Here is a 25,671-nt window from a genome sequence, read left to right as displayed (position 1 = left end):
GTAACCTCCTCAGACCTTTATTATTTATTTATTTATTTATTTATTTATTTTTTAGACAGGTTCTGGCTCTGTCACCCAGGCTGGAGTACACTGCTGTGCTCACTGCAGCCCCAAACTTCTGGACTCAGGCAGTTCTGCTTCCTCAGCTTCCCAAGTTGCTAGGACTATAGGCCTGGCTAATGTTTTTAAACTTTTTTGTAGAGTCAAGGTCTGGCTGTGTTGCCCAGGATAGTCTGAAGCTCCTGGCTTCAAGCAGTCCTCCCAACTGTGCCTCCCAAAGTGTTAGGATTACAGGTGTGAGCCACCATACCTGGCAATTTTACCTGTTAGATCTAAAGCCATTGATAATGTTGTTTTGGGTCAAGGCTCATTACCCCTTTAGACTTCATTGTATTTTCACTTCATCATCACCCTGGTATAGTCATTTGCCTTATCATGTCTTTTTGATCAACCACAGATCACGTGTACAATGGTGGTTCCATAAGATTATAGTACCTTATTTTTCCTGTACCTTTTCTCTTAGATATGTTTAGATAGATACTTACTATTGTATTACACTTGCCCACAGTATTCAGTACAGTAACCTGCAATACAAGTTTGTACCCTAGGGGTAATAGGCCATACCATATAACCTAGGTGTGCAGTAGGCTATACCATCTAGATCTGTGTTTATACATTCTATGAAGTTCACATGACTAAATTGCCTAGTGGTGCATTCTTCAGAATGTGTACCTATTGTTAAGTGACATGTGACCATGTTTGCTTTTTTATTTAAGGTGACAACAATTATATAAAGAACTTTTTTTTTTTTTTTTAATGTTGGGACAAGAAGTAATTATTCCACAGTATATTTAAAGTGTGGATAAAAAATTACAAATGACAAATCATTTTAAGAACATTTATAAATTATGAAAAACTTGTAAAGGCTATACTTAGTAAAGTCAAATGGCCTCTGTTCTTAGGTTGCACACTTTTTTTTTTTTAATTTGATTTTTGTTAGACATACTGATTTCTATAGGTTGTTTAGTCATATAGGTTAAGGGTGAACTTTGCTTAAAATTGTTAGAAGGACAAACCATTCTTTTTATTTTCGAAATAAAATAGTTCTCATGCACATGTGCAAAATACCTTCAAGATTATAAAATCCAAACTACTGAATAAACCAAAAGTGTTAAATTTGAGAAAGCAACTATAAGTGCATAGTAGACACTACTGAATAAACAGTAGTGTTGTCTATAATAAAATGATAGTGATGAGTAAACACTACATGTATATAATAAAAAAAATGTTATATTTTGACTTGGATTTGATAGATACATCTATTACTGAATTGGGAAAAATGATACATACTGATCCCTTAAGAGAATGCTGAAAATCATTTTTCATGAAAATCGTTTTTTTTCTTTTTCAGAGTGAAAAACGAAGTTCTAATTTCATGTACCTGATGGTTGAGTTTCGATGCGTCAAGTGTGATGATAAGGAATATGGTATTGTTTATTATGAAAAGGTATTTGCCTTGGAACTGTTTTTGGTCTCTGAAGTATAGGGGAGGGGAAACATTAAAAAAATATTACTGTTGATCCTGCTGGGATGAATTATTTGGTTGCAGGGTAGCAGCAGACAGCTGTCAGCAGCAGCTGTTTATGTATACACAAATCAAATCATATAGCAACAACAAGATTACAAAAGCCAATCACTCATGTAATGCAGTTCTGGGTCACAGAATTCGATAAGTATGCAAGTGATTAAAAACTTTGTGATTAATTGTTCTACAAATTGACAAGTAGGACACTAAGCATTGGCTTTATTTACTATTATTGTTTGTTTAAAGAATGAAAAGAGGAAATTTTATTTTTAAGTGGTAGGCTGTTTATTGAAAGTTAAGAGTCTGTTATTTGAGTGCATATGTAATGTCTTTATGTGGCCCTCACTTAAGTATACTTATGAAATACTTCAGAAATGTCTTATTTATTTGTACAATGCATGCAAAATTAAGACCACAGTTTTACCATCAGGCTGAGTAATAACAAATATGCAGTTATAGATTTGCTGTATTCTGCCCATTATGCTAAAGAAAGTAGTTCTGTGTTTAGTATGTACCTACCTGAAAGTATCTTTCTTTAAGTACTACATAAATAATTGTATGCAGGCCAGGTGCCATGGCTCATGCCTGTAATCCCAGCCCTTTGGTTGGCCATGTGGGAAGATTAGTTTAGCCAAGGAGTTTGATACCCAACTGGGCAACATGGTGAGACTCCATGTTTATTTAAAATGAGTATAAAAAATTCAAAAATTGTATGCATAGTTTGAAACCACGTAAATCAAATGTCTTCTATTATTGTGTTAATAGTCGACAAATGTTTAAACCACAATAAATGATGACAGACTTTTGGTACATAGCATAGTAGTAGATTAGTATTTCTTCTAGCATATGACCAAGCTTATATGCAGTGTCTTTGTTTATTAGAAGCAGTTCTTTTAAATTATATTTACACTTTATTGTTGTTTATTAAAGCTATAGCAAGTGATGTTAAAAATATATATACTTTTATAAATTACTATTTGAATGGCTCCATAATGAAGGTTTGAGTTTTTACAGTTTATGATCCTTTTTCAAGTTACTGTTCATATTTTTGTCTTTAGCTTAACTCTCTTTCATGTTAGTGAAAGAATAGGAAATGTTAACTTGTTTCTGCCTTTTATTTTATAAATGGTATTCCGTGGATAGATTCTTTAACATTGTTTATTAATTTATTTAAAAAAATCAAAAAAGGGAAGTGTGAGTGAAACTGTTCTGTCACCAGTACATTTTAATAAAAGCATATTTTACATTTTACATTTTATACGACATGTCATTTCATTAAAAGCAGTATTTTCTGCCCATTTAGAGTTTATATTGCAAAGACATGCTAATGGAGATGGTACTTTCAAACATTGGAGATGTGAAGGATCTTTTGAAAGACAGCTTTGATAGCAGATGAAATAATAACAGAATAGAAATTAGAAGAATTTTAAGTATTTTTGAAAAGGTCCTTGACCCCTTTCTACTGCTTCCTGAAAATTGTTCATAAATTAATGCCTGTCTACCCACCTTGTCATATTTCTACTTAGTGTAGAGATTGCTGGGCCAGTGTATTGAATCTAATGGAAATAGACTTTCTTGTCACCTGTCTTTTGTGACAGATAGCCTTAGTGAAGATTACTTGTCACAGTTTGGCTGATAAATGTGTTTTCTGGTGTTGTGACTGAGAACGAGCCTGTTAAACAACGGCTGTGGGAATTTGTGGTTTTCTGTAAGACTCAATTACTGAACTGAAGTAAAGTCACAGTGCTTCCCCGCTTTCAGTCTCTCCTGAGTTAGTTGCCCATATTTAAAATTAAAAATACACTAGCATTTGGAAGTTGACAGAAAAGCTTGATGCTAGATATACATACAATCATGAGAACGTTAATTTTGATTTTAGTTTTTAGCCTTTTACCAGTATGTTTGGCAGTGACATTTTTATTTTGAATTACCTTTCTTGCTTGCATTGGATAAAAATAAAAGCCAACATTCTTCAAAAATGAGAATACCAACAAAATAAGACTTTATTTCTGAAAAATTGATTAATTGATTTTATTATTCAAGTTTAGATTATGTTGTGTAGGTGCTCCTTTGAGCAACAAAGTTGTTGATTTTCTATCTGTGTATACATTTCAGTAACATTAACCCTACACTTAAAATTCTGCTCCTTTGAATGGATCTCAGTCATGTTACCTAGAAAAATTACCAACATCCACTTAGTTTTGCAAGTAGTGCAGCACATCCATTGTGCCATATTTTATGTATAGTCTGTGGTTTCTTGTTCTGAGTTTGAAAATTAGCATATTTAAAAAAAACCCACTGTCATAGTATGAATAAAATTAAATTAAAAAAAAAAAACCCAAACCATCTAATTTCCAGACCTCATATCTCTAAAACTGTAGTAAAAATTTTGTTAAGAGTTTTTCTCAAAATAATTTCATCATCAACCAAAGAGAGGTAGGTACAAAGTGGATATGCATTTTATAACATAGTTGGAAGAAAATAAGGATTTCTTTAAAGGGAAGAATGATGTTCATCAATTAGAATTAAAATACATTGGTGTGTATATCATATACCGTTTCCTATTGTATTAAATTTCTTTTTTTTAATTATTGCTCTATAATCTAGGACGGTGATGAGTCTTCTCCAATTTTAACAAGTTTTGAATTAGTGAAAGTTCCTGACCCCCAGATGTCTATGGTAAGTTATTGTGCAATTTTTTTTTTATGAAAGTATTTTTCTTCAGGGTAATTGTGAGTTAGCCACATCATGTACTTTCTTTAAACAAAGTAATATGTAACTGCCTCTGTTAACTAAAAGTGATTCATAAATTCACTTCAGCTATCTAAAGTCTGTTTCTGATGGAATTTTATAAGGAATATTGACATCCTAAAACTAAGGTTAAGGGTAGTGTAGGGTTGGGCATCTACTTTATTTGAATTGCTAGAAGAGCTAGGGAGTGTAGTCTTTTTTTTTTTTTCCCCAGGTTGGGATGTAATCTTGAAGTGAAGACTTTGTGGAACTGGTATTTGAAAGATTGTCATCATGCAGAAGGAAATTTTGCATGTTAACTAGGATGAATGCATGAAAAATTTAGGGAGACCAATTTTGTTAAAAAACAGGGAAGATCGCTGCATCCCTAGAACTATTCAGTTTGGAACATGTTATCTTGGATGATGGTGGCATACCTTTTTATGACTGAATTTTCGAGATGATAGCTTTCTCTCAGGGATATGAGGATAAGAATTCACACAGTGTAAAAGAGGTTTAGTTAGATGACTTTAGAATTACAAACTTCTAGGCACAAAATCCTTTTAGCAATACAATAGATATGATGATTTTCACAGTTACAGCTCATTTACATCATTCCAACTCTTTTTATCTAATTTTATACATTTCTAATTAGATTACTTTCCTCATCAGACCAAAGTGGATTGATGAAAAGTGGCACATTGGATGATGAAAACATGATGATTGAGATAAGAACAGGTCATTAAAGCAGGACATGTAATGGCTGATGGCCTAATATCAAAGGAAGAGATGTGAGGGAAAGTAGAGAATAAAAAGTTGAAAAAAGGCCACTTGAGGATCTGCTGGAATACTCTAAAGACCTTTATAGTTCTTATGCATAGAACCCAGTTAATGTATCTAAAATTGGCACTTAATCTTCAGTACAAAATCAAATTACATTTTACATTCTGATATTCAAAGCATACACTAAGTATGAAAATTACATGACTTTGAAGATAAAGCAGAGTCCTGTGGAAAGAAAAAAAAAAAAAGGAAATTACATGACTAAAGACACCAACAAAGCCAAAAGACAGTTAACAAACTGGGAGAAAATAATTACATAATTTAAAGATATATTAGGGCTGATATATAAAGAACTCTTAGAAATGAAGGACAAAGGACCTTAAAGCTAATAAAAATTAGGAATATGACATAAACAGACAGTTTACACATGCACTACAAAATAAATAATATAAATTTATATGTTGTTTTAGGCAATGACAGTGTGGTTAAAACTAATATTTTATTTTATGGGTAAAATAATCAACACTGGATGTGTACATTCAAGTGTTGTGATCATTTTCCTTGCCCTCAGTGACTGACAGCTTAAATAACTGCTAAGATGATAATACAGTGACATCACAAGGTCATTGGTAGCTGATAGGAGGATGAAAAGCTTTAGTCTATGTTTTCAGGGAAGATTTTATAGTGATGGTGATATTTGATTAGAAGATGTGGGAACCTTGAATATGTGGAGAGTAAGGGGAAGATGTTTTAAGAAGCTGGAATGACGTGTGTATATTACGGGACTAGTGGAATTTAAGGCATACTTAGTTTTCCAGTCTTTAAGAGGATACATATTTTTAAGGGATGTAGAAGACTGCTAAAGTTGTATCAGAATAAAGCATTCAATATTATTAAATCCTCTCAAGTACTTTTTCTATTTATGAATAGTTGTCGAAGTTTCCTTTTGGTGAAGTTTACATTGTCAATATTTTAAATTAATTTATAGGAGAATTTAGTTGAGAGCAAACACCACAAGCTTGCCCGAAGTTTAAGAAGTGGACCTTCTGACCATGATCTCAAACCCAATGCTGCCACAAGAGATCAGTTAAATGTAAGAGAATTTTTGAAATACTGATTTTAAAAAAGTTAAATGGGTATTTTGGTTGAAACTGATAGCTATCACCTCACTTAAAAATTATTTAGATGCCCGTGTTCTCCAGGTTGATGAATCTTATAATCATGTTAATAATTTGATGTATCAGCAGTTTTATTATCATTTTGGGCTTTCCATAAATTTATTAGCTCTGGAGACAGAACTGCAAGTACTTATATGCTTTCATGACATAGTATTATTCTTAGAAGCGGGCCTTAAGACATTGCCTGAGAGAGAACTTACTGTGCATACATGCCTTGTTGTATGCATTGAGTTGAAAAGAGTTTATTGTGTGCACATTTTTCCTTTTTCTGGTAGGGGACATTGTTATTTTGCTATGTTTTGTTTCTGGTTGAATTAAATGAACTCTTCAGTTAAATGTTTTTCTATGGAAAATGGCCTTCTCCTCTTTTCTTCTCCTTTAAACTGCTTTTTTTGGACACATAATTACAACAAGCTTAAGGCCTTCTTGACTGGATTTACATTTTCCTTGCTTGTATAATAATTTTAATCTAAAGTTATAATTGAAAAATTAAGTGAAATGGAAATATTTAGGAAGTATATAGTTGACAAAATTAGTTCTTTTTCTTTCTTTTTTTTAGATTATTGTGAGTTATCCACCAACCAAGCAACTTACATATGAAGAACAAGATCTTGTTTGGAAGTTTAGATATTATCTTACGAATCAAGAAAAAGTGAGTGTCTTGAATATTTGCATATGTCAAATTTATCTACCAACTTTGTTATTAATAAGGTGAAGAGACTGCCATGGAAATAGTTAGTCACTTTAAAGAAAAGTAACAGAGCAGTATATATGATATTTCATTTAAAAAATTATAAAAGTTTTCACACAAACATGCATGTACCTGTTTGTTGACATATAGACAATGTCTGAATGGGTTTTGAAGTTAGAGAGATTTCGGCTCAGTTTCCAAAAGTATGTCTTAAACTTGTTTGGTAGGATGAGGCAACTTACTTTGATAGCTTGGTGTCTTTATTATTCTAATAGAGACAATTCTCCTTCACAAGTAAGGTAATATAGATAAATAACGTGGTAGAGTACCTGGTACATAGTAGGTGCAGAGTAAATGCTGGTTCTCTTCTTCCTCCTACCTCTTTGAACTTGGGTGACTAGGAGAAAATGTATGCGGTTATAAGAACAAAGCTACAGAATTCTGGACAAAATGTGGCTGGAGAGAGAGTATGAGAAATATAATTTGAGATGTGGGAATTCAGTTGGTAGAATAGCATACAGGCTGGCATGGAGGATAAAGGATAGGTCAAAGTTAGAAATTTGCTTCCTGTAATAAAACCATGGAGTGGATAGGGTTTCTGGAGAGAGAATTGTGGTGAAGTAGTCATCACTAACCTGTAGGCTGTGGACACTTAATTTTGAGTGTTACTATTGCTCCTAAAAAGCTTTTTGACTACAGGCAAATTAGTTTGCCTGTGTAAGCTTTCATTTCTTCATACTGAATATAAGACATTCATGTGATTATGAGCTTTGTCTCTTCTAGTTTTTAAAATTGTCTGTAAAATCTTAAAGCAGAGCCAAGGATTACCTCTTAAAGTATAATAATAGTATTCACAATGTTTTAAAACAGATACTATGTCCCAGGAATTATTTAAATTCCATGACAACGCCACAATGTATATATTATTGTGACTGTTCTTCAGATGAGGAAACTTGAGCCCAAGAGAGATTAGGGGACCTGTGCAGACTCACAGAGCTCGTACATGCTGCCTCTCAATATACTTGCGTCTATGAATTAGAAGAAAAGGAAGTCAGTGAAGACATAGAAAAGAGAATTATAGAGAAAACATTTTCAACATCATGCACATGCCATAGCAGGAATCCTGAAATGCATTAGGGGAAGAGCAGGGAAGCGTTAGGAAAATTAATATCTATCAGGAAGTTGTTACATATTTTTATGAGAATGAATGAAGTGATACGTTTCGTAATCTTGTGATATCTTTAACTACTATTTTAAGTTGTTTTTCTGAACCAAATGTCCTTTCTTTAGTTCGTAAAGATAAAAATCCAGTTACAGCTCATCTTAACTCTTCAGCTTTTCTGCTTTATCATTTATTGATGCCTAAGGAAATTCTTTGTAAATGAATCATATTTATTCTCCTTTATATCCATAATAAGAATGAGAGAAGTATTTTAAATTTGCTATAGCTTTGAGTGTAATTCTCTTAATCACTGAACAAAAAAATATTCACCAACAGAAACACAGGTTTGTGATTTGTGTTTTAGTAAAAGATTGAGTTAGTATCACGATACTGTGTTAAATGAGCAATAACCTTGGTCACAGAAATTGCGTCTTGAATGCAGCTCAGTGTCATCTAAAATACACAGCAAGATATTGAATTGAACCTGTTTGAATGCGTAGGTTTAAGAAGCATAGAGGAGTGGATTTACAGAGCAGACTTTTGGATAGAAAGGTTTGCAAGAAAAATTGTTTGTTTAAACAAGTAGTCACTTCCCACTGAAATTCAATTACTTCTAGATATGTGCAAAAGAAATAAAATGTTCAAGTGATATAAAGTGTGTGACAAGTTTCATTTAACTAGTTGATTTCAAGTTTTTGAAAGGTGGGTGATGAAACTTCAATTCTCAGGACATATTACAGGATTCTTATGAACACTAGAGTAGAATGAACGATATGTTTTAATGTTCAGGAGTCACTTTTGAGTAAACCAAATATATATAGACCTTGAAGTGACCGAAGGTATTATTCACACAGCCACATTTGTAACCTTGTAATAATTTCAAATGGGTTTTGTGAAAAACAGATACTCTCATGCTCCACCCATTAATTTATTTACAGAAAGAAATTCTTTTAGCATCAAACCTAAATTGTGATTTAGGTTAGTTAACATTTGGGCGGGGCGGGGGGGGGGTTGAAAAGCTTTACTAGAGAGAAGGCAGTGCTCAGAAAACAAATTGGAGGAAATTGGTTCTTACAAAGTTACACTTTTTATGTTTCAATCACATTTTGTCTTTCTACCCTTTTTTTTCCTTAATGACCTGTCTTAAGTATTTCAGATGAAAACCTGCTAGGCAGGACTTGATGTTGCACCCAGAAAGGTCATAGTAATAACTTTGTTCAGTTAAATTTGTTACCATTTAAATTTGGTAAGTATTTTCAGATTCGTAGTTTATAGCAGGTAGGATGTGACTCATTTCTGTGGAAACTGAAATGTGAATATTGTAATCTTTTAAAACTATTTGACAAAAACTAACTAAAATTACTTTTTCAACAAACTAATAGCTTTTACAATGGACTTTTCTTCTTATAAAAATACTAATTTAAATTAACTCCATGCCTTTTTATTATGCTTGGGGGAGTGGGGAAAGCAGGAGAAAGATTCACATATAATGAAGATAATAGTGATGCAGTGAGTATTCTTATAAGACTGTTTCTGAGACAGTGACATGAGGACAATCATTATTTGTGTCTCCTGACAAGAAGTTGATGGTGGCCCATGGCGTCAATGAATTCAATTCAGCAATTATTTATTATCATCTCTTGGCCTAGCATTATATAAGACTATGAGCTTTCAGGTATCATGTCCCTGTATTCATATAAATTAAAATTGTTTTGGGGCAAGGATATTTACATGTAATTAAAATGAAGTATAGTAATTAAGGGTCACTGTCTTAATAAACAGATAGGTCATTAATGTAATAGAAATGTGGAGGGGAACAAGATCAGTGTGCTTATGATATAGGGAAGGTTTCACAGAACAAAGATTGCCCTTAAAGGGTGAGCAGACTTTGATAGCATTTTTTATTTGATGATCATTTTTTATGGGGAAGGAAAGCATGAGTAAGGTAAGCTGTTAGGTTCAGGAGACAGAGAAGTTTTGCATGAATGGTTATGAAATAGAAAAGATGGCATCAGATTGTGATGAGCCTTGAATTCTACCCTTAGGAATTCAATTTTAGTGGCAACAGGAAACGACTAAAGCAGGAAAATGTATATTAACAAGTGATATTTTATTTTATTTTTTTTTTTTTGGAGACAGAGTTTCATTCTTGTCACCCATGCTGAAGCACAATGGCTCAATCTTGCCTTACTGCAACCTCTGCCTCCTGAGTTCATGCAATTCTGCTTCAGCCTCCTGAGTAGCTGGGATTACAGGCATGCATCACCATGCCAGCTAATTTTGTATTATTAGTAGAGATGGGATTTAATCACGTTGATCAGGCTGGGCTTGAACTACTGACCTCAGGTGATTGACCTGCCTCGGCCTCCCAAAGCGCTGGGATTATAAGTGTGAGCTACCACACCTGGCCTAACAAGTGATATACAAGAAGCTCATATACTGACTTAAAGAACAGTTTTGGAGGGTAAGGGATGGAGAAGAAGCTATACAAGCAAGTTAACTTGGAGACTATGCCTAGGAGTTAGGCCTGAGCCTGATGGATTTATATTCGTGTGGGTTCATACTCCACTTCTGGTACCAATTTACTGTATTAGTTCATTTTCATGCTCCTTTTAAAGACATATCTGAGACTGGGAAGAAAAAGAGGTTTAATGGACTTAACAGTTGCATGTATGTATCTGTGGAGGCCTCACAATCATGACAGAAGGCAAGAAGGATCAAGTCATGTCTTACATGGATGGCAGCTTGTGCAAGGAAACTCTCCCTTGTATAACCCGTCAGATCTCATGAGACTTGTTCACTATCACAGGAACAGCATGGGAAAGACCTGCCCACGTGATTCAGTTACCTCCCACTGAGTCCTTCTCACAACATGTTGGAATTGAAGATGAGATTTGGGTGGGGATACAGCCACCCCCTATCAGTAAGGACATTTGGCAGGTGGAAAGAAAATAATAAGATGTTTTCATGTTTGAGTATTTGGAATTGAAAGCATTGGAAAAGCAGCAATTAGAAATATGTATGAGATAAATATAGTATTTTCAGTTCTTACGTGATTGTGATTCTAAGAGCAGGAGATAACAGGTGACTTTCAGATCAGAAGGGAATAAAACATAGTAATAAGTATAGTAAGGTTAACATTTGATGTCAACATCAGAAATAAGAATGAAATAATAACTGACAATTATTTACTATATACAGGGTATTATTACAAACATTTTACATTCATTATTTTAATCTTCACCACAAGCCTATGAGAAAGATCTTTTAAAAGTTAAATAAGGTACTTCAATTTAGTCAGCTAATAATTGATGGAGCCAGCAATTATAATTGAAACCAAAATACCCTGGCTCTGTAGCCTGTGCTCTTCAGTTATCTATGGAATTTCCAGAGAGAGAGAATTGCACTTCAATCCTGTATCTTGACATGGATCAATAAAGCATCTTTGAAAAACCTAGGGTTAAGTATTATTATTAATGCTGTCTTCACGTTCTTACTTTTTGTCTCTCTTATTCTTTGACTCCTTGTTTCCTTCTTCAGTCTACTGACTCCCTGTTTACATTTGTAACATTTAACATTAAAAAGTTGTGAAATTCTTTTGTACAGTGCTTTATGTTCTTTGGCAGCAGCATACTCTATAAATCTTGCTAATAAGTCTATAAATCTGAGAATCCAGGTTTTAGATTGTTTCAGTTATTGAGTACATCGGCATGCTACAAGATTTGCTTATAATAAGTACATACCCACACATTTCTATTAAGACTGCTGATGTACTGTGAAATGGAAAAGCTTTCACTATCATTATTTAAGAAGTATTGCTTTGTTTCCACATTCAACCTAGAAATGCATTTTAGAAGTGGAAAATAAATTCATGGAATAAGTTAGTAGGACAATCTGTGTTCTATACAGAAAGGAGCATTATACTAAATGGTGTGCAGGAGGTGTAGAGGAAATGGACAGCTGTCCTTGGGGGATTCAGACTCCAGTTATAGAGAGAAAAATGCCCACAAAAACATTTGGCGGTTAGAAGAACATCATTTAAATGACAGTAGTAAAATTGAGCCAGCTTCTAAAGGAGTAGCTGAAAGTTGCTGAAAACTTCCTGTGAAACTTGAGTTTTTGACGCTGAAAGTTGCTGAAAACTTCCTGTGAAACTTGAGTTTTTGACAAGATGGCCTTAGAGAAGAGCCCCTGTTTTGATGAAGAGTATGAGGGAGGATTGTACACAGTGGTTAGAGAGCCATTGTTAGTATAAGTTAACTGGGCTGAAGCATGGAAGGGCAATGAGAGTTTAATGAAACAGGCTTGCATTGTGGTAAGTGGTAGCGATGAAATGTTTTGAGAAAGAAGTTGAGGTTATTTATTTGTTTATTTACAAATGAGAGTATCCCTATCATCTAGTTGAAACCACCTTGTAACAGTATGGCAGTTATCTTCATATATTGGAATGGCTGCCCACATCATATGGGGCTAAATTTACTCTCATTTCTCTCCAAAGAGTGAAACTAACCAATTGGAAGAGGCAATATGAAGACATTTTTTTTGTCTTTTGATTCATTATAGTTAAAAACAAAACCAAACCAAAATAGCTTAGCTTTCTATGAATATAATGGCCAATTTGGAAATTAGTTCCTGGAGTCACTTAAGTAAATACTGGAACTCTATTTTGGCATTAATGTTATGGGGTGTTTCTGCTAACAATGGAAAATTTGTGCTAAGACCACTTCCAACTTGAGCTTCTAAGAGTTTGTGTGAAATGATTAGAAGAGAAGCTGATATTGAGGTTCTTAGCTAGAAGGCTCTGTCCAACTTCAGTTGTGTGATGTAATGAGAATCAGGCTGAGGACAAATATAAGAGATATTGCTAGGAAATAATTGAAAGGGACTGGAATGGATTTAGGAACTTAGTGTTGGCAGAGTGATGGCTCGAAGGGGAATGGGGCTAATTAGGAAATGGAGTGCCTTACTGGTAAGGAATCACCATCTGGTGGAAGAAGCATGGGGCTGAGAATTGGTGGACCTGGCTTCTAGGTCTAGCTCATGCACCATTTTGAGATGATGGGCAAGCCATTTAAGTTTGCTGAGGTTATATACGATTTAAGCATTGAACTAGGCAATCTACATAGCGCCTTTTTTCTTAATTTAGTAAAATCAAGAGTAAGTTAGGGGATGGGTATAAAGGTTCATTTAGTGTTCATTCACAATACTAACCAGAAATTGTGGTTTGTTGTCCAAGTAGACGTTTTCTTGAAGACTGGATTAGTTTACTAATAAAAAGATTTTGGTTGGACAGAGCAGGAGTTTTAAATTTTCAAGTTATCTATATTTTTAACAGATAACAACAGAGGAAGACAAAGAAGAAAACATCTTGGGTTCAGCTAGGAAAGTGTTGCCTTTGAGACCCAGCAATAAGTGTTGCTTTTTATGGAAAACAAGTAGATACTTTTCTTTATTTTAATTTATTTTTGTGGAGATGGGGTCTTTCTATGTTGCCCAGTCTGGTCTTGAACTCCTGGCCTTAAGCAGTGCCTGAGCATCTCAAAGCTCTGGAATTAGCATGAGCCACCACACCTGGCCAACAAGTGTATACCTTTCTTAAAAGAGCATTTACTGTTTGTGCTATGAATGATATGTTCTAAGACAATCTGCTTAACTACAGCCTTATGAAAACTTCAGTATGCTGCCTATTCAAAGGTGTGAGGTTCTAGAAAGATGCTACAACCAGCCAAATCATAACACTGTTTGCTGCTGTTTCTCCACTTACCCATTTTTATGCTTGTGTTTTGAAGTTTTGTTGGATTGCCTATCTTTTTAAGTAGTTACTTCACAGAGTTGCATACATACTCCAAATTGAGTCTTCCTGTTTAAGTATCTACGAAAGCTAGTGGTCATACTCTAGGGAGGTGATCAAGAGTGAGGCTAGTGGTGGTAATGTCTGCGCTTGCATGGTTTCTGGCCCTTTGATTCAGTGGTTACAGTATTTTCTGTTGTAAAATGTAGGTTGTCTTTAAGGCATCTTAGAGTTTTTGAGAAATGCCTCAACTGTTTCCATGTCTTGAGGTCTGCAGTATTTTAGAATGACAATAGCAAAGTGAAGAAAAGCCAATACAAATTTAAAAAGTCATAGTGCTCTGCAACAGGGAACATGCATTTTTTCTGTCCTGCAGCGCTTCTCTAAGATCATGTATATAACTTCATTTAGGGTTTACACATGGAGTCTATCACTGACTCCATGGCTCTGCCATTAGGACCAAGTGAAACTCTGCCTAGTCACCTTCTGTATCCCAAGAAATAGGCTGTTTCTAATTTTTAAATATTTTCTAATTTTAGGCTTTGACAAAATTCTTGAAATGTGTTAATTGGGATCTACCTCAAGAGGCCAAACAGGCCTTGGAACTTCTGGGAAAATGGAAGCCGATGGATGTAGAGGACTCCTTGGAATTGCTTTCCTCCCATTACACCAATCCAACAGTGAGGCGTTATGCTGTTGCCCGGTTGCGACAGGCCGATGATGAGGTACGTTATTATTATTCAATTTCAATGGGTCATTTTAAACTAGAGCCTAATTATAGACTATGTGTATATGTGTGTGTGAGAGTGAGTGCACGCATATGCAAGAGAGAGATTTTTAGAAGTGAAGAGGATATACTAGGTGTGTTTTCAAAAGGAAAATTAGAATATACCTCAAGGGACTCCTCTGTGAAATGAAAATTTACTTTCTGATCTGTTACGTGATAGGACGGTCTCTCCCAGGACATTTACCTGGCAGCAGAGCTTGTATTGCTCTGTCTGGTAGAAGGAATTCTAGTGAAAAATGGTTTAATGCAGCACCAGCTAGGGAATAATTCAGATCTCCTCTATCAGTCAGTATACAACAAGCCATATTTAATTGTAGCCTCGGAAAGCCCTTGGGGCCTTTAAAGCATAGAGATAGATACATGGTCATCCTACTCTCCTTCAAGCTCGCCTTTTAAACTTTCAGCTGACGACAATTATATGTATATGTAGATTTTCTGAAGCAAAGATTGCCAACTATATGCTGGCTGTTTATATACAGTTATACATCAGTTAATGACAGGGAAGTGTTCTGAGAAATGTTTCCTTAGGGGATTTCATCTTTGTGCAAACATCATGGAGTATACTTACCCATACTATGTAGATGGCATAGCCATCTACAACTGAGGCTATGTACTCCTAAGTTACAAACCTGTACAGCATATTGTTGTACTAAATATAAATACGTACTTCAGGCAATTATAATGCAATGATAAGTATTTGCATACCTAAGCATAGAAAAGGTACAATAAAAAGACACTATTATAATCTTATGGGATTGCTATCATATATGCGGTCTTCTCTTGGCTGACACCTTGTTATGCAGCACATGACTCTACATGTAAGGCCATCAGGGAAGGAGGAACGTTCTTTTGACACAAGGGGATTTGGGGCTTAAATAATTCTTTATGAGATAGACTAATTCAGCATTTTTTTTTCATAATTTTTATAGGGTGAATATGTTCTTAAATATAATCTAATAGTTTACGCTAGCCAGCAGTACTTTGTGGGATGTGGAGGAATGTCTCAGCTTCAATATATATGGGAATGCTGATCACATAGAACAACTATCATCAAATATGTTTTCAAGAGGAAGGGGACAGTGAGATCATTTTGAATTAGCAGCATCCGAATTTCAATAAGCAAGTGAAATATTTATTAAAGTTGATAATTGTATGTATACCTTTAATTATGGTGAAATTTAAACAGTAAACAGTATAATGAACCCTGACATGCATCTATCCTCAGCAGTTGCCAACTTATAGCCAATCTTGTTTCATCTGTAATAATGATGCTCAGTCTCTCCACCCCAAACCCCTAATCTCCACTAGATTACATCGTTCTGACTTCTGACTGGCTTTAGCAAATCAGGAGGCTCCCACAACCCTCTCCTTGGCTGCGGTAATTTGCCATAATGATTCACAAAACTCAGGGAAACATTATTTACTGCTGTTGATTTATTACGAAGGGTATCCTAAGGATGCAGATGAACAATTAGATGAAGTGACACGTAGGATGAGGCCTTGAGCACAAGAGCTTCTATCCCCTTGGAGTCTGCAGTACAGCACTCTCCTTGTATGTGGGTGCATTCTTCTTCAGCAACCTAAAAGCTCTCAGAATCCTGTGCTTCATTATATTGGCATGATTTATTAAACCACTGGCTGTTGGTGATTAGGTCAATCTTTAGTTCTTCTCTCTGTTCCCTAGAGATTGAGGGGTGGAGCTTAAAGTTCCACTCTCTAATCACATGGCTGACTTTTCTCTCAGCCAGCCCCCATCTCTAGGGCCTTTCCAAAAGTTACCTCATTAACATAAACTCAAATGGGGTTGCAAGTGACTTGTGATGAATAAAAAAAATTTGAGCATGCTATATTTTGGGGTAGCATGGTCCTGAACTCTGTCACTGTAGATCTGCCTTATTCTTTCTAAATAACATCGTGGTATTTTACCATGAATTTATTTTTTAATTTACTTAACCAGTGAGCCTCTTGATAGGCAGTTGTTCTTATTCTTTTCCTGTAACTATATTTTAGTGAATGGGTGTGTGGGGGTGGGTAGGTGGGTATGTTTTAAAAATTACATTATTGAATAAATTGCTTTCAATAGAGTTATTGAACCAAATGATATCTGCTTTTTATATTTTGCCTGATAATCCCCTTAAGTCTTCTGTTTTTAGGTTTGTGTCATACTTCTAAACATTGGTTGCCATGTACTACTTAAAATGTATGATTAGACAAATCCTTTCCTCCTTTTTATCAGTTTTATATTTTTTGGATTTATTCTTTCTATCAATTTGAATATTTTTATCATTTTCTTAAAACTGCACCAGAATCTTAAGTAGAATTATGTTATATTCGCATATTATATAAAAAAGATACCTTTATGATAGTATGTCTTCCCACACAGTGGCATATGATTTTTTTATTCACTCACTTATAAATTTTATAAAAATTATAAACATGCTTATAATTTTGATTTATTCCCTAGTAATTTTATTATTGTTGCTATTATAAACTACCCCACCCCATTTATCTTTTATTTTATTCTATTTTATTTTATTTTATTTTATTTTATTTTTTTAAAGATGGGGTTTCACCATGTTGGTCAGGCTGGTCTTGAACTCCCTAATTCAGGTGATCTGCCTGCCTTGGCCTCCAAAGTGCTTGGATTACAGGCATGAGCCACCATTCCCGGCCTCCCATATATCTTTTATTTACGTTTCTTAGTTAAAAGGAATACTGTTTCTGTTTCAATATTTGTTTTAGCTAGTTACTTTATTGATTTTTCTTATTCTAAAGATGTTAGGTTGCCTCTTATATTTTCTAGGTATAGCATTATGCTAGCTGAAAAGCAGTATATTTTTTCATTACATTAGCTAAAAGCTGCAAGTAATAACGGTGAATAAAAGTAGTTCTATATTTATCTTTATCTTGTTGTTCATTATGGGAATGCTCTTAGTGTTTCACTCTTTTTTTTTTTTTTTTTTTGAGACGGAGTTTCACTCTCTTGTTACCCAGGCTGGAGTGCAATGGCGCGGTCTCGGCTCATCGCAACCTCCACCTCCTGGGTTCAGGCAGTTCTCCTGCCTCAGCCTCCTGAGTAGCTGGGATTACAGGCACGCGCCACCATGCCCAGCTAATTTTTTGTATTTTTAGTAGAGATGGGGTTTCACCATGTTGACCGGGATGGTCTCAATCTCTTGACCTTGTGATCCACCCACCTCGGCCTCCCAAAGTGCTGGGATTACAGGCTTGAGCCACTGCGCCCGGCCCTAGTGTTTCACTCTTAACGTGTGTTGCTTGCTGGTTTCAGCCAAATGCTCTCATTTATGTTCAAAGTTTCTCCCCGTCTCTCTTTGTTATCTTGTTCTGTGTGTTTAATTCAAGAATGGCTTTTATATAGTATCAAATACTCTTTTGACACCTGTTCATATCATATGGTCTCTCACTTTTATCAATCTACTCTTAAGTATGCTGATACATTTCCTAATGTTATACCAGCCATACTCTTGTAAAATAAATTTGAATACCTTTCTGAATTTGATTTGTTACTATCTTATTTAAAATTTTTAATGACTGTTCTTTATCTTATATATTTTAGGAATTTTTAAATCATATTTCTCACTGCTGTGTAGTTCAAAAGGAGAGATAGTCCATATTAGAATTTAAGGAAGAAGTAACATTTGAGTTGAAGGAAATGTGGAATTTTTATGTTTGAAGTTTATATTGCAGGTAGAGAAAGCAATGTGAGCAAGAGCAAGGGAGTTGAAAGTACAGGAAGAATGGAAAGTATGTCACTTTGACAGGAGTGTGGGATATATGTAGCCATTGAGAGGCAAAATCAGAACCCATGTCTCTAACTGAAAATGCCTGTTTGGAGAGTTATTCTTAATTCAATAAGAAATGGAAAGTCACTGAGTGATTTTGAAATGTGATTTTGCATTTTCACTTTGAAGCATTAGAATTAACTTGCTCTTGAGAAAAATGATGATCACTATCTAAACAAAATTTCATAGCACTTGGGAAATATTTACAGAAATGCCTAAGATGGAAGCCTGATTTTTTTTTTTTTCTTTTTTGCTTTGTTTTACTCCAATGCTTACGTCCTTCATGCTTGGAAGACTTTTATATTTTTCAAGACGTGACTATATAATGAGAAAACAGACTCTGTACTTATTATTGAAGTTAATTCATTTTCCTACAAATGAAGGAAAGTATAGTTTGAATATAGAATATGAAATGACCAAGAAATCAGATGATGATAAGTGACTTAGAAAAGTTACTTACAGAATTTTTCTTCTGGAGAACTTAATACCTTAGCCTTTTTTATTTTATGTGGTTAACTTTTTTCTGTAATTAGGAAAGCACACAGGTAATAGATTGGGCAGCAGTGGGAATGAAGGCTGGCAGAGAAAGTGAATTACTTACACCTCCAAAGGAGGATACCAGTCATTAAACATTGTTCGATTTTCCGTTACGTAATGCTTTTTTCCTTAGGAAACAACATGTAAGTAGATGTACAGTTAGTGGATGCCATGAATCTCAACTAGGATAGTAGAAAATCAGATGTTGCTTCAATTAAAAAGTGGGTTTTAGAAACAACACTATAGAGAGACTTGAGTTCCCTGACTACTGACATTGACATATTTGAATAAGAATTAACAAACCTGTGTTTAATTTATATTTATGGTGAAGTCATATGTCTTACTCTTTGTTAGTGTTTGCCTAATGACCTTTTTAAAAATTATTTAGTGTGAGATATAAATTCTGAACAAAACAGCAATATACAATCATACCTCAGAGATATTACAGGTTTGGTCCAGACCTCTGCAATAAAGCAAACATTATAATAAAGCTAGTCATATGAATTTTTTGGCTTCCAAGTACATATAAAATTTATAAATACAACTTTGCTATATTTTTATATAGTAAATTATACTATAAGTATGTAATAGCATTATGTCTAGAAAAGCAATGCACGTATCTTATTTTAAAATATTACTAAAAAATTTTAACCATCATCTGAGCCTTCAGCAAGTTGTCTTTTTGCTCCTTGAGAATCTTGCTTTGATGTTTGTGGCCACTGAATGATCAGGGTGGTGGTGCAGAAAGTTGGGGTAGCTGTGGGAGTTTCTTAAAATAAAACCGAATGTGAATTTTGACACACCCATTGACTCTTTTTTTCACATAAGATTTGTCAGCAGCATACAATGCTGCTTGTTAGCATTTTATCCACAGTAGAACTTCTTTCAAAATTGAAGTCAGTCCTCTCAAACACTGACACTGCTTTGATAGCTACGTTTATGGAGTATTCTGAATCCTTTGTTGTCCTTTCAACAGCGTTCACAGCGTCTTCACCAAGCGTAGATGACATCTCAAGAAACTACTCTTTGCTGCTTATCCATAAGGAGCAACTATTCATCTGCCCAAGTATTAGCATGACATTGCAGCAGTTCAGTCACATGTTCAGCCTGTACTTTTAATTCTAGTTTTCTTGCTGTTTCTACCACTTCTGCATTTACTTCCTCTACTAATATCTTTTTTGTTGTTGTTGAGATGGAGTCTCCCACTGTCTCCCAGGCTGGAGTGCAGTGGCATATTCTCGGCTCACTGCAACCTCTACCTCCTGGGTTCAAGTGATTCTCCTGCCTCAGCCTCTCAAGTAGCTGAGATTATAGGCATGCGCCACTGCACTCACTTGATTTTTGTATTTTTAGTAATGACAGGTTTTCGCCATGTTAGCCAGGCTGGTCTTCAACTCCTGACTTCAGGTGATCCACCCCTCTTAGCCTCCCAAAGTGCTGGGATTACAGACAGTGAAGTCTTGAACCCCTCAAAGTTATCCATGAAGGTTAGAATCAACTTCTTCCAAATTCCTGTTAATGTTGATATTTTGACCTTCCCCTACGAAGCTCAAATGTTCATGACATCTAGAATGGTGAATGCTTTCCAGAAGGTTTTCAATTTATTTTGCCCAGCTCCATCAGGGGAATCACTGTTTATGGAAGCCATGACCTTACAAAATGTATTTCTTAAATAATAAGACTTGAAAGTCGAAATGACTCCTTGATTTATGGGCAGTAGAATGTATATTGTTTTAGCAGGAATGTCAACAACATTCAACTTCTGCATCTCCATCAGAGCTCTTGGGTGACCAGGTGCATTGTCTGTGAGCAGTTATATTTTGAAAGGAATCTTCTTTTATGAACAATGGGTCTCAACAGTGGGCTTAAATATTCATAAACCATGCTGCAAACAGATGTGATGTTATCCAGGCTTTGTTCCTCCAGTTGTAGAGCACAGGCAAAGTAGATGTAGCATAATTCTTAAGGGCCCTAGGACTTCTGAAATGGTAAATGATCAGTAGCTTCAACTTAAAGTCACTACCTGCATTAGACCTTTACCAAGAGAGTCAGCCTGTGGCTATGAGAGTCTTAGATGACATCTTATTCCAATACAAGGCTGTTTAATCTGCACTGAAACTATTGTTTGATATAATCACCTAGATCAATAACTTGTTGCAGTTTCTCCATCAGTACTTGCTGCTTTGCTTTGTACTTTTATGTAATGGAAATGACTTCTTTCCTTAAATCTCATGAACCAACCTCTGCTAACTTCAGACTTTCCTTTTGCAACTTCCTCACTGTTCTAAGCTTTTACAGAAATGGAGAGAGTTAGGGCCTTGTTCTGGATTGGGCTTTGGCTAATGGGAATGTTGTAGCTAGTCTCATCTACCCAGACCACCAAAACTTCTTATCAGCAATAAGGCTGTTTTGCTTTCTTTTCATTTGTGGTTCCCTGGAATAGCTTTGTTAATATTTCGCTTTCTTTTCATTTGTGGTTTCCTGGAATAGCATTGTTAATAGCCTTCAAGAACTTTTCCTTGGCTGTTTGGTACAAGAGACTTAGCTTTCATCCTATCTTGGCTTTTCCTGTGCCTTCTTCACTATGCTTAATCATGTCTAGCTTTTGATGTAAAGTGAGAGACATGCAACTTTTCCTTGTACTTGAACATTTAGAGTGCATTGTAAGTTTATTAAGCGGCCTTATTTCAGTATTATTGTGTCGGGATAGGGATGCCTGAGGAGGGGCAGAGAGACAGGTAAACCGTTGGTGGATTAGTCAGAACACATACAACATTTTAATTGATTAAGTTGGCCATCATATATGAGTGTGGTTTGTGGCTCTCCTGATTACAAAACTAACATTAAAAATCACTGATCGGCCGGCCGCAGTGGCTCACGCCTGTAATCCCAGCACTTTGGGAGGCCGAGGCGGGTGGATCACGAGGTCAGGCGATCGAGACCATCCTGGTCAACATGGTGAAACCCCGTCTCTACTAAAAATACAAAAAATTAGCTGGGCATGGTGGCGCGTGCCTGTAATCCCAGCTACTCAGGAGGCTGAGGCAGGAGAATTGCCTGAACCCAGGAGGTGGAGGTTGCAGTGAGCCAAGATCGTGCCATTGCACTCCAGCCTGGGTAACAAGAGCGAAACTCCTTCTCAAAAAAAAAAAAAAAAAAAAAAAAAATCACTGATCACAGATCATCATAACAGATAAAATAATAATAAAAAAGTTTGAAATAGTATGTGAATTACTAAAATGTGACACAAAGACATGGAGTGAACGCATGCTGTTGGAAAAATGGTCCCAGTAGACTTGACTGGGTGCAGGGTTGCCATAAACCTTCATTCTGTAAAAAAAAAAAAAAAAAAATGCAGTGTGTGTAAGGTACAATAAAATGAGGTATGCCTATAGTATTAAATAAGGAATATGGTTTCTTACATAACTGGCAGGTGTCTGTCCTCCTGGTTTATAAAATAGTGGCAAAACCAAGAGTAGGTTATTACAAGTGCTATAGATGTTACAAATAGGAAAGAGTGGACCGTGAAGTATTTACAGGAGACTTAACCTGGTTTGTGAGCTTAAAGGGGAGACTGAAGTTGAATTGGTAGTCCCAAAATCTCACAGTTTTCTAATTATGAGTTTCAAGTGTCTAACAGGGTGAATGATAATTGGAACTGGAAGATAATAGATACATCTAAATTTTTTTTGAGTTTTGTAGTTTTCTTAACTTTTTAGTTATTTTAAAAGTATATACTTGTGAAGAGCTAAGGACAGCCTTTATAGAGTAACACTTGAAGCATTTCCTTCCTAAACAGTAAATAAATTTTTTGATTGTTATTATTAAGGGAAAACTCAGTAAAGTGAAAGCTACTTTGTTGACTGATATCTTTTTAGTCCACGTTATCTCATTGGTTGTCACTTATAAAGAATTTAGGCTTAGCATTTTGTTTTGTTCAAATCTCTTGGTAGTTGGCAGGAATAGAAAGCATGTCTCTTAATCAAATGTTTGAATATCTGTTTTACAGGATTTTCATTTAAGAAGCAATCCAGATTCTCTAAAACCCAAGGTTTCAGGAAAAAAGAAAATATGGGATTTTTAAAGATTCTAACTAGAAAAAGTTGATAAACAGAAATTCTTTGAAAACTTAAAAATTTGGAGTTTCTTATGTAACATTAAACATAAAATGCAGTCTTCTGATCTATTACTGAAAAAAAGAATCTTTCTATCTTGACTCCTTCCCACTTTTTTTTGGAAACTAGGAAGTTGCTATCTGAAACAAGTCATTTACTGTGCTGGATGCTATTCTGTGATTCTTTTATTAACTAGTTTAACCCTCATGATCTTCTCTAAGTTTTATATCATGATGTTCATTTTAAAGATGAAGAGGCTGTGGGGCACAGAGAAGTTAAGTATCTTGGTGACATGCCGAGTAATATAGCTGAAAAGTGATAGATAAAATGTTCACTTGATATTTAGACATACATTATGTCTATAATCATTTTGCATTCTTTTCCTAATATTACTTTACTTTTTGTTTTTCAGGATTTGTTGATGTACCTATTACAGCTGGTCCAGGCTCTCAAATATGAAAATTTTGATGATATAAAAAATGGATTGGAACCTACCAAGAAGGATAGTCAGAGTTCAGTGTCAGAAAATGTGTCAAATTCTGGAATAAATTCTGCAGAAATAGATAGGTATGGATATCCAGGGAGGGCATATTTTCAAATTCATTAATTTTTCCCTTTTCAAATTGTTTTCTCTTTTCCTTTTTTCCTTAGATATATCAAACCCTAGTGTTACTAATTTTGAAGTTTTATTAGTGAATATTGCATGTGTACTCACAGCACACAAATTACTATATTAGGGAGCAGCATTTTGCAGGCTATCAAGTCTGAATATCTGAGTTAAAGTTTTGACTCTGCCACTTATAAGCTGTATAACCTTGTATAAATTACATATTCTCTATATGTCTTCGATTTCTTAAGAGTGTGATAACAATAGTAACTCATCTTTAAAGGTTGTTTAATCATTAAACGAATTGACACTCATAGGAAGCTGTCTAATACATAGTGCTCAGTAAGTGTTAGCTACTATTACTTACTTATGTTAAAATGAAATGGAAGGGGCTAGGCGTGATGGCTCATGCCTGTAATCATAGCACTTTGGGAGGCCAAGGCAGGCAGATCACTTGAGGTCAGGAGTTCAAAGCCAGCCTGGCCAATGGTGAAACCCTGTCTCTACTAAAAATACAAAAAAATTAGTTAGTCATGATGGCGCGCACCTGTGATCCCAGCTGCTCGGGAGGCTGAGGCAGGAGAATTGCTTAAACTCGGGAGGCAGAGGTTGCAGCAAGCCAAGATTGTACCACTGCACTCCATCCTGGGTGACAGAGTGAGACTCTGTCTCAAAAAAAAAAAAAAAAATGAAATGGAAGGATGGGGCACGCTAGTGAGCTCCAATATTTTAATAAAAAGTTGCATTTTTTAATTAACTGTTTACACTTCATTAGTAGTTATACTAAAGATAGTATCATATTATTTCAATTAAAAGTTAGCTATTAGGAGTTAGCTAAAAGTATAACAATTAGGAGTTTCCAAATGTATATCTAACACTGTACCAGCTGGTCCACACACATCATCTTGTTACAGTTGTTCTCTATGGTAGGTATTCATATCCCTAATTTAGAGATGAAGGATTTAACAAGAAGATAAGTAAATGCCTAAAACCGTATGTATCTTGCAAATGACTAGAATGCAAAACCCACATTTTTTCTACTTTTTGCTTTTCAGAAAATCTTAAAACTTGAAAAAAATAGTAACTAATAAGTGAAAATTCTGAGGTTTTTGTGATATAAAATGGTTTTGTGAAGACCATGAGGTTGTTATTGACAAAACTAGGTCTAGATTTTAGACTTCCTGAATGAGTCCAGTGATTTCATTATTACATAACCTCAAGATTGGATTTTTGAATTTTTGTTTATTATTATGGTTCTGCTATGCTTTATGTTGTGTGTTTTATTTGGAGAAGAACTGAAAAAGAGGAAAAATAATTTTTCTTTCCCTGGCTGCTTTATATTTTTCTGTTTTTAAGAGAAGATGCTGTCTATATTTTCTCCTACTGTATATTGGAGGTCTTCAGTCTCAAGTCATGCTTATTTACTTTCATCCTTGTGCCATGTAGAATGTTTTATGAGTAAAAGTATATTCAGAATCTTATGATGGGGTGAAAACTGTAACTGTCTTTTCCTGCTTAGAGTCTACTAGTTGCTTGTTTTGTGTGATTTTTTTTTTTTGAGACGGAGTTTCGCTCGTTACCCAGGCTGGAGTGCAATGGTGCGATCTTGGCTCACCACAACCTCCACCTCCTGGGTTCAGGCAATTCTCCTGCCTCAGCCTCCTGAGTAGCTGGGATTACAGGAGCCCGCCACGATGCCTAGCTAATTTTTTGTATTTTTAGTAGAGACAGGGTTTCACCATGTTGACCGGGATGGTCTCGATCTCTTGACCTCGTGATCCACCCGCCTCTGCCTCCCAAAGTGCTGGGATTATAGGCGTGAGCCACCACGCCCGGCCTGTGTGATTTTTTTTTTGAAGTTTTTTTGTTTTTAAAGCTTTATTTTCTTTTTAAAAAGATAAA

The 25,671-nt window shown here is 35.2% G+C and overlaps 1 protein-coding gene across 1 annotated transcript in view; it reads left to right on the top strand.

Moving 5' to 3' along the window:
- The window catches only part of PIK3C3 (phosphatidylinositol 3-kinase catalytic subunit type 3), a 127,404-nt gene that overhangs the window by 38,893 nt on the left and 62,840 nt on the right, over positions 1-25,671 (top strand). The window contains exons 6-11 of the mRNA XM_003924710.4: positions 1,412-1,507; positions 4,193-4,264; positions 6,087-6,191; positions 6,836-6,928; positions 14,460-14,645; positions 23,575-23,729. Of these exons, the coding sequence (XP_003924759.1) occupies positions 1,412-1,507; positions 4,193-4,264; positions 6,087-6,191; positions 6,836-6,928; positions 14,460-14,645; positions 23,575-23,729 (707 nt within the window). The remainder of the gene's footprint in view (positions 1-1,411; positions 1,508-4,192; positions 4,265-6,086; positions 6,192-6,835; positions 6,929-14,459; positions 14,646-23,574; positions 23,730-25,671) is intronic.

Source organism: Saimiri boliviensis, chromosome 13 (genome assembly GCF_048565385.1).
Source record: "Saimiri boliviensis isolate mSaiBol1 chromosome 13, mSaiBol1.pri, whole genome shotgun sequence".
Taxonomy (NCBI): Eukaryota; Metazoa; Chordata; class Mammalia; order Primates; family Cebidae; genus Saimiri; species Saimiri boliviensis.
Note: the sequence above shows the minus strand (reverse complement) of the source record. Positions and strands in the feature narration are given on the sequence as shown.